Raw genomic sequence first — 9832 nt, forward strand, 5'->3', positions numbered from 1 at the left:
CTGACCTCTGGACTTGGCAAAGAGAGGCTTCAGCTTCTACTGTGCTGCACCTGCCGCACCTTGGGCTAGCGAAGCGAGGACTGTGCCTGTGGCTCCTGGCTTAGGGAAAAGTTGTTCCCAATCCCTAGACTAAGGAAGTTACTCCAAGAGTCAGTTAACTGACCCCCTGGAACCAGGGCCATCAAAGCTGAAGTAGCCCAACTCTGCAAGTCGGTAGGTACTTCACAAGAATTGAGCCCCCCCCCACCCCCAAGAGAGCGCTCCTCGATAGCCAAACGTTGCACCCAAGTCTGCTTGACCCAGGAGTGTTGTTTAAGTCCAGATTGGTTGCCCAAGAGGCACATCTGCCTCCACCAACGGATATTGGTGGGCCTGCAGTGGACGTAGACTGATAGCCCAGGAGCAGATGGTCTTCTACTAGCTCAAAGAGGACTTTGAGGGACCCAGAATTTTGTGGCCACAGTCGCTAGGAATCAGGAAATAACCGAACATGCATCTCTGTTGACCAAACGGCACCCAGAGCATCTTCAATCTCCTGCAACATCAGGACCACTCCATTGAAGTATATGGCAGTCATGAAGTTAAGTTTGGAACTAGACTGGAAAACGCTATGGTGGCTAGGTAACTGTCCAAATACACCCCCAGACCTGCACCCTGTAGCATCTGATCCCCCAAGTCAGGCCAGCGTAGTCAACAAAACTAACACACTTTTCAAAAGTTTACACACGTTACGGTTGCCGATGCTTGTTTGCTTTTAAACTGAGATGTAAGTTTCCTTTGAAAATGTGCATCTCCGGAACCCTCTGGTGAATTTTGCTCATCTTGGACTCTAAAAATGTATTAAAATATACTCTACATTTACAAATGGATGTCAGTTTTCTTTCACTTTGTGTGGCTTTCTCATTTCGTTGTTTGGAACTATTAAATGCTTTACACTAATTCCTTTGTTTAACCGTTGCTGCTCAAAGCCATAGCTACCCAGGGTTGAGCTTAAGGTTATACAAACAAGCCTGAATAGACCCAAGACAGTTTTTTTGAGTGTATTACACAGTAAGGACACCCAACCATACCATAAAATACCCTCAAATCCTCACATGGATCTGCACTGGGAACAGTAATTATGTATTACTAAAATATATACTGTTGAGAGTACTTGTTTTATCTTAAACTCCAAATCATTTTGTAACAGCCATCGTATACTGTGTGCAATATAGTCTTAAAATAATGACTTACATATTCACAGTGCTTCCTGCTAAAGACGGATATCTCATAGCACTATAAATACACAAGTCACTATTCCCCACTGCACCAACCAGAAATCAATTATGTGACTCTCTGGTCACACACTGACATCTGCAGTGATCAGATTAACCATGTGAGGTTTCATAACATAAAAGAATGGATTCCCCACTGATTAGTTAAAAACGCATTTCTTTTTCATTTAAAATATGTGCCATATTTTGCATGCAGTAACCTGACGGTGAAAGAACAAAATATTTGTAAAATATGTTTTTCTTTCCTTAATGTGTTGGACTCTGCCCCCACACTCACTGACCCTGCCATCATGGCACTCAGGATCACAGTTTCCATACTTTATTATGCACTTCAAGAGTTGTAAATGAAGACAGCTTGGAAAGCCACACATTAACAAGGTTGCGCTTTCAGGCCACCTTCATTAAAAAGTCCTTGAAGAGGCATTTATACCCCACAGGGAATAAAACCATGGAACCCAAGGGGGAGGGGGGCCCCACAGTTTGAAGTCATTTGTCATAGTGATAAACTGAAAACAAACCCCAATACAGCTTGTGGACGGCTGCCGGAGACTTAGAGGAGTCATGAATCTGTTGCTGCTCACAGTGCATCCAGCCAATCATAGGTCATGTAGTTGGGGCTAGGTATCGCACCGTTTTCCTTAAACCAATGAAACCTGGAAGGGCTCTGAGTGTGAGGCAGAGGGAAGACTAAAATGTTTGTGCACCAGAACCTCCTAGTCTTGTAAGAAACTATTAAAACAACTGAGGTCCACATTAACTGTGCAGGAGACTGGTAAGAAGACTGCCTGTCTGATGTTCAGCCTCTCAGTGTCACAAAGTCAGAGGTCACTGTGTGGTGCAATTGTGGCCCATGACGGGCAATAGAGGCAGACAGGGACCTTCAATATGCAAATGCCTATTGCTTTGGCAGAGAGATGATCTTTCCCCATGAAACGGCAATTAGAATACAAAAAGATGCAATTGTATCTGCATCATCTATAGAGGTAGCAAAGGGAAGCTTTATACACACTTCTGCATCCCTCAGTACCCCTCCACCTCCCGGGACGTCCCCGCCTTAGGTTAATCTCAGACGCTTGTCTATTTACCTCTTTTTATCCACCCCTTTTCTCCCTCATTCTCTCCATCACTGTTCTCCCCCTTCTAAGCCTTCTCTCTACATCTTTCCTCTTCCAACTCTTGCAGTCATTTCTCACTCAAACCAAATTCGTTTCCCCCATCTATGTATCCCTCTGCTTTTCTCCAGCCATCTCATATTTTCTCGATCCAGTTCCACTTTTCTTCACCAATATCATTGCTGACTTCATTTCTTATTCCTTCTTTTTTTGCCCCTTCCTTCTTACTATCTTTCTTTTCCACGTTATGCCTACTGCGGTCTTCTGCCTTTCATCTCCCAAGTCTCCATCTCCTTCCTGCTCCCCTGACTTTTTTTGCTCATTTGCTGCTCATTGTAAGACTGACCATCTTCCCATCTATAAAATGTACCCTTGCTTCTTCACACTTCCCTGCTTCCATTTCCTCACTACCCCCTTTTCTATGTTTTCGGATGTTACCTCATACTCCACCTTTCTCAGTACTCTTAAAAGCACGAGGCAACTAATATTAGCGCCACAGTGCTTGAGTGAAGAGAGGTGAAAATGGAGACCGGCGGGTCCGACAGTAATGAGTCGGTTGGAAATGGGCTCACTCGATGGCCCTATTACATTGGGAAGGAACAGAACTCAAGATAAGAAAAGGGTAAAGCTGGAACCCAAATATGGGCAGGCAATAAATGGCTCAGGTAGGTGAGACCGGCTGTCCTCATTGGCTGCCATGTATTTATGGGCTGAAAACACATTTATCAGTTCAGCATCGTCCTCCCACACCAAGGCAATGAATGCCCTCTGTATCAAAGGCAGCATTATATTTTTTGTTATCTAATCTAAGTCACGAGAAGTAATTTCAAGAAAGGGATAATCAGTTTGAAAGGAAATGTAACGTAATTTCCAGTGATGCCACAATTGTCAAAATGGCATTTTTTTGAAAACTGGAAAATTCATACCTCATTTTGGTGCTAAAATGTTGATAAGTATGCAATTAAGTTAGCTAGCTATCTCAAACCCGAGGTCCAAAAATACAGAATTGCGCATCATGCGGCAGTAACTACGCACTGGGATGTCTGACTGAGACCATAAGTTGTGAAACAATACGTTCTATTAACATTCCTAATAAACTGCAAGGCTGTGCACGTGTAGCGCATTGAATTTTTTATGTGTAAAAACTACTTTTGGAGGAATACCTTTCTTGGGGGGTGCGTTTAAGTTATATGTGCTCTAACTGCGAGTTTTGCTTCCAGTGCAGACGGCTTGCCTACCCCACTTCTTTATGGTGTACAGTCGCCCGCCTCTGTTTCCCCCCGCCTCCTTCTAAATGTCCCCTAGCAACCACTAGACAGTGACGCTAGTACCCCAGGTCTCCAACTAACCATCCTACATCTTTAATCGCCCCTTCACCGTCACGGAGGGAGGCAAGCAACATTCCCGGGCTCCAGATCACCAACTAACCCTTCTTACCCCCATTAACCCCCCTCACCGTCACTCAGGCTAGTAACATCTCCACGCTCCAGGTCCAAACAGGAAGTGGTCTCTTCTGTCCCCGGTGTTCCCAGCAGGGTGGGAGCGGAGACGGCCAAACAGCCCAGAAGGGTGAGCAACACAGCAGCCGAAGGCTGCGGTCGGGGGCAGCAGCAGAGAGTGCGAGCCCAACTCAAGGGAGCAGCGGGGGCCGGTGGATCCATAACAAGAAACAGCCACCTGCCTGAACTGACGGAATGCAAGCCCAACCGCCTCACAAAACAGGCGCTAAACAGTACGTGTCTGTGAACTACACTGACGGGAAAGACGCCCAAAACAAGCCCTGCCCACAACCGAGGCTAATATCCAATGCACACTATGTATCTAGCTGGCCTGTACGGGTCACACGGGGACAGGTCTGCAGCGCGCATCTTTTCGCCGTGGAAACTCGAGAACGATCACGCACTCAGTGTCCTTCCTTTGATCCTCGCCTATAAGCAGCTGAGTGTGTAAGGCTGCCCGGGGGGGGGGTCGCGCAGCGGCCCGCCCCTTGGAGGGCGGCCGCCTTAGTGCCACAGGAAGGCACAGGGGTGGGAGGTCGAGTCCCTGGGCTAGTCCGGGGGAGACCCCAACAGATAGCTGTTTCCGGCGAGGGCGGGCAGGAGACAGGGGTACTTATACTGTCTCCGCCCCCTCCTCGTCCTCTTGTCCGCTCGTTCGCCTTGGAAGTCGGTCGTCGCGGATCCGCGTAGTCGTGCTCCCCCCTTCTTCATCTCCGGGTGAGTCCTGCCGGCTACCTTCCTCTCGCCCCGGCCCTGTCCCTGGGCAGTTCCAGGAGACGGGGCCCTGTGGTCGGTGTACCACGGGCGGGGGGGAGGGCCGTGCGCGGAGGGCTGGTTGTGTTCTGCGTTATGGGGGCAGCAGGGGAACTGCGTGGCGGAGAGTTGACCCGGTCGCACACGGTTTGGGTGCGTTACTACGTTGTTGGTGGTTTGCCCCATCGTGCGATCAGCATCGGGCCTGTTTCGGGAGGTAGGCATGGTGCCCTTTCTATCTTAGGCCTCTGGCCGGTTACTTCCTGTCCTCCCATCCCCTTTGGTTCGTCGCGGGCTACGCGCCAGGAGAGAGCATACGGTCCTGTCCGGAGCTCCTAGTATCGGGCCCAGGCCTTGCTGGTGGCAGCGGGAACTAGAGATATCCGCTCCTCCCGCGGAACGGGCCGAAACTTAGGTGTTGTGTACAGCCGTTGTGTACAGCCACGCTCTGGGTGTGACACGGGAGCTGTTAGGGGCTGGGCCGAAGGTGCTTTCTGAGACTCGTTTCTGCACAGGGCGTGAGAGCACCGTGACATATGATTGGAAAAATAGGATGTACCTGGAAATATTATTCGTGATAAGGTTTTAATTATTCTGCGGGTCGCTGTGCATTGGGGAGGAGGGGCCTCGGGGTCGCGTCCCACGCAGCTCCCTTCCCGGGGCTGCCCTGTGCCCCCAACGCCCGAGACAGCGCCTAATGAACCCACTTCTAAGGGCCTTTCACAATGGGCATCTGAGGGCCCCTTGGATGTCGAAAGTCTGTCAGCCAAACACTATTCTTTCTGGGGGTTTGGCTGAGCCCGTGATGTGTGTAAGAGGCACGTAGGGTCAGGTGCAGCCGGCCCACCATTCGAGCCGGTTCCTTTTAATCCCAGATATCACCCTTTGTCACTAGTTTACTCTCTTTACTTCCTCCGTTTTACCAGACAAGCTGTGTACTTTGGTCTTGCAAAACATAAAAGTCAAAAGTGCTTAGATGAAACTTTAACCTGATTTCCTTATTATAGTACTCGTAATATCAGCAGGTCTCTCTCATTACAAAATGTATGAAGCCTGTGCAGAGGGTTAATATGCCTGCTGCAAAGAACGTGTCAAGTAGATTACAGAGTGCGTCGGATGTAAACAAGGCCACATCCTGTGTTTCTGGCAATACAATTTTAATTTCAAAGATGCTTATTAAATTATGGCCACTACTTCTCTGTCTCGCCTTGTGTGGTCATGCGTCGGCGCAGTGCAGGTTGCTGGCCTGTCTCGTGGTCGATGGCCGGCCTCTTCTGTATTGCGGTGAGTCGGGCCCCTGCCTCACGCATTGGGGGGCCCAGGGTCTGGCGGCGAGGACTGTCGTGCCCACGTCGGGGGCGATGGATCCCATGGGTTTGCGGGCATGGTGCGGTCGGGTTAACCGGTGTTGGTTGTGGCAGGAGTGTTGAGGCGGATTTGGGGTTCTCGCGCCTTGGAAGGGGCAGGGGGTGTGCCTGGGGGACTGGCTCGGAGCAAGTTTCGGATTGTTGTGGTGAGACGGGATCAGAAGGGGTGTGTGCCGGGGTGAGCGGCTCCCATTTGGTATTTGGCACGCCGACGTCATGTTTTCGGCTCAGTTAAACAAAATAATAAAAAAAAAAATAAATAAATAAATAAATAAATAAAAAAACGGAGAACGAGAGCGGAGTAGGTCCGTAGTCGTCGGGGGTGGCTGCCGTGTCCGTGATGGTCTTCTGTCTTGGGTTGGGCTTGCCATTGCCCTCAGCAGCAGGGTAGCAATCCCGGCGGCCGCATATAGCAAAACAGCCTAAACAGCCTTGGATGTGAGTTTGGGACCGCCTTGTGGGTGAGGTGGCTGTGGGATTAGCCCGGTTTGGCACGGTAGGATGTTGTTTGGCCGCTCAATTCTCAGGTGTTTCCCCGAGGGCCTCGTGCCCTCCTTAGTTTAATGGCATCCCTCCCCAAGGGCCTGGGGCGGACCGCCGTTCTGGCCAGTAGGGGCAGCGGACCTGCCTCGTCCGCCGGTGGGGTGGTGCCGGGCTGCCGCTCTGGTCTCGGCCTCTTGCCATTAGAGCAGCATGTGGGCTCGGCCCTGTTTTGGCACGCCGGTTTCCTAGTGTGGAAGGGGTTTCCCTTAACTAGTGAGGCTTGGATGCCGGAGTTACAGGGTGTGGTCACCAAGCTGCACGCGACCCGGAGGCGCTGGGGGTTGCCCCCCCCCGCACGCGACACTATTTTGAAATGCAGCCGCTCGCCAGGGGCATAGCGGCGCGGTCGGTGTTGGGGACACAGCAGGGGCCCCAGTTGGGGGACCCGCGGGTATTGGGAGGCTGCGTGTGTATTCTCAATGCGCCAATGGGTTGGTGAATAGCCGTAGTTCTTTATTTCGAGTGTCTCATCTATAGGCCGTCATATCTTGATTGCAGTAGAATGCCGCGGGTGGGTGCTCCATGGGGGACCTCATCAGCTCTGCGCGCTCGTCATGTTTGGGGGGGCCGGCTGGGCACCTGCTGCCACATTTGGGGATGGCGCGGTGTGCCGGGCCTTTGCTGGTTGTTTCTTGTTTATGAAGTACCAAGGGCCACTTCGTTCGACAGTGTTTACATACTTTTAAATAAAGTGCTGCGTTCTCTACTCCTTCCCCTATGTGCTCATAAGGGTATAATTATGACGAGTGGCCCTTGAGCTACCGGTTCGAGTCCTGTTTTTGGCTGTGCGGTGCGCAGGAACTGGGCCCCATCCTCCGGGCCATGGCGCGGTGGTCAGTGGGGACGGCATCTCGGCGACGTGGGCCGGGACAGATCCCCCACTTGTGCTGTGCTACTGGGAGGAGGGGCACAGGTGTAAATGGTTGTAAATTAGGGGTTGCCGCGCCACTGTAAGTCACAAATGACTGTAAGACCTGCTGGTCTGACCTTCGCCGTGAGGAATGAACTATTATGGCCCTGCTGAAGGGGTGTGAAATGATTTTCATCTGGCAAGGAAATATAGGGAAAGGGCTTTTAGGGAACAAGATAATCTGATTGGCACAAATTAGAAATAACTTTGGCAAGAAAGGTAGGGGCATGTTATCTCTGCCTTGCTTTGTGAAAGATGGTATATGGCTTAATGAAACATAGGGGCTCCACCGCACTAATTATGGGCTGAAGGAGTAGCAACTCAGCACAAACGGTGACCTGCAGCTATATGCAGGGGCTTTGTAGTGGAAGGCATTTGTTTAAATAGCTCACTGTTCAGATCCCTGGGAGAACCCAACATATTTGGAGAGGGAACCTTGTACAAACTTCCATAAAATCCTTACTACTGGGAGAGGGAGAAAGAAGGAGGGGAGGAACTTGTTTATATGCAGCAATAGCTGCAAAGAGAGCTAACAGTTGCACTCAATGAATTACTAAACATGGCCTAGTACTGTCTCTTTTGGGCCCTTTAGTGAATCACCTGACCTCTTGGCGAGCTTGATGCACAGCCTCTTCTATTTGCAGGTGGAGGATGGCCAGATGCTCTTGGGAATTATACGTCAACTATTATGCCCTAACCACTCTCCATAATGAAGGAACTGATTAAGTCCACAGTTTCTCTATTCTAAAATACTGTGCTGGTGGTCAGACTATCTTGTGTATTGCACACTGCATATAGCATTGATTGGAATGGTCACTCTATGAGGTGATTTATCCCATCATTAAAATACCTGAACTTGTTCATACTCTTATTCGTATCGCAGGATTCGTTGAACTGCATTTACCTGCCTTCCTGCCTAGTTTCCCCTTAATGATTGACTTTGGAATACCTCTAATATCCATGGCTTCATACCCTGTGACATTGGAAGGCAGTGCCCCTTTTCTTTATCAGGATGCTGCATCTTAGCACAGCGACATTTGAAATGTTGGACATGTGTATGGGTATTTTGGCATCCTCTAAATGTTTGCCTCTGTGACAGAACCTGTTTCAGTCGGCCACTGGGCTCTGTTCACGTCAACTCCTGCTACCATAGTATAAGGCTTGTGCTCTCCCACTTAAACCTGGTGAATTCCAAACACCTATTTCGCACACTTAATTTACTATTATGTACTGATTATATGGTGCTATTTGTACCGAGGACCTGTAAATTAAATGCTCAAGTGGCCTGCAGGACGTATCGCGTCTCCCTACTTCGGAAACCTGAGCCAGTTGGGGAGCCCTGCAGACCAGTTTTTAATTCTTATCCAATACTTGTAGCTCGCGCTGTTGGTGCCTTTCCAAAGAATTGGCTGTTTACTGGTGTGGGGGGGCAGCCCAGCTGTCGTACACGCAGGCAGGCTGACATGAGGTAGAATAGCTCTGGGCGGGCCTTGCAACAACGCTCGGTGCTGAATTACTTCACTATATGCAACGAAAAGCACTGACCAGCCGATAGATGGGCTTGGGTAGGCAGTGCCCTTCGCGTTGTAAATATAGAGATGCGATGTTAGGGCGCGGTATGTCATGTAACTGGAGCTGCTCCCCACCACTATGGTCGGGAGCAGGGGGAGGTGTCACTTTGCATCCAGCACCTAGGCGAAGCAAAGAGTTGCGCCTAGTGTCGAGGAGTGTTAATGTTACCTGGTCGTTCTTGGCCTCCTGTGGGTAGGATGACCTAGCGGCAAGGAACAGCTAGGGTGGTTTCGGTGTGCTTCAGTGATAAAAAAAAAAAAAAAAAACGGGGGCCCCGGCTCACACGGTAGTGGGCAAACATCACACACGCCACTGGTGCCGAGGCCTGTCCTGATGCCTGGCGTTGGGCTCCCAGGTTACTTCTGTAGGGCTAGGCCTTCAGATGCTGAAAGGATGTCCGTTGTTATTTATTCGATTGTTAAACGATGGGTTATTTCCTGGGTCATCCGCGGTGTAGAGCGTTAGGCGCTTGTCTTTTCATTGTGTCGGTTTGTTGCAGGATGGTGATTTTGGGGCAGGTCACAGGCTGCTTCCTCTCGCTGTGTTTGTTCTTCTAGGTGGGGTCGGGTCAAGTGACGGAGGAGAGCTACCATCGCGTGGGATATCTGGGTCGACGCTGTTAGACCTGCTATTAGTTAGTACACTCTCTGTTGTGCCTTGGCCCGGTTTGTCTCGCATCAGGGCCAGTTTGGGGTTACTGGCGAGTTGTTTGCTCTACGGCTGAAGCGGGCGCTTCTAGAACAGGGCAAGATTGATTAGGCCAGACAGCATGACGAAGGTCTTTTCGGCACTGGCAGAATGG

The 9832-nt window shown here is 50.2% G+C and overlaps 1 protein-coding gene across 2 annotated transcripts in view; it reads right to left on the reverse strand.

Moving 5' to 3' along the window:
* RHBDD2 (rhomboid domain containing 2) overlaps positions 1 to 4149 on the reverse strand; it is an 85825-nt gene extending 81676 nt beyond the window's left edge. Inside the window, exon 1 of one of the 2 annotated variants that reach the window (XM_085649619.1) lies at positions 3843 to 4149. In XM_085649619.1, the coding sequence (XP_085505745.1) occupies positions 3843 to 4047 (205 nt within the window). In that variant the 5' untranslated portion in view covers positions 4048 to 4149. The remainder of the gene's footprint in view (positions 1 to 3842) is intronic. The other variant, XM_085649620.1, reaches the window with a different exon arrangement.
* Positions 4150 to 9832: the final 5683 nt, after the last annotated feature.

Source organism: Triturus cristatus, chromosome 3_2 (assembly GCF_964204655.1).
Source record: "Triturus cristatus chromosome 3_2, aTriCri1.1, whole genome shotgun sequence".
Taxonomy (NCBI): domain Eukaryota; kingdom Metazoa; phylum Chordata; class Amphibia; order Caudata; family Salamandridae; genus Triturus; species Triturus cristatus.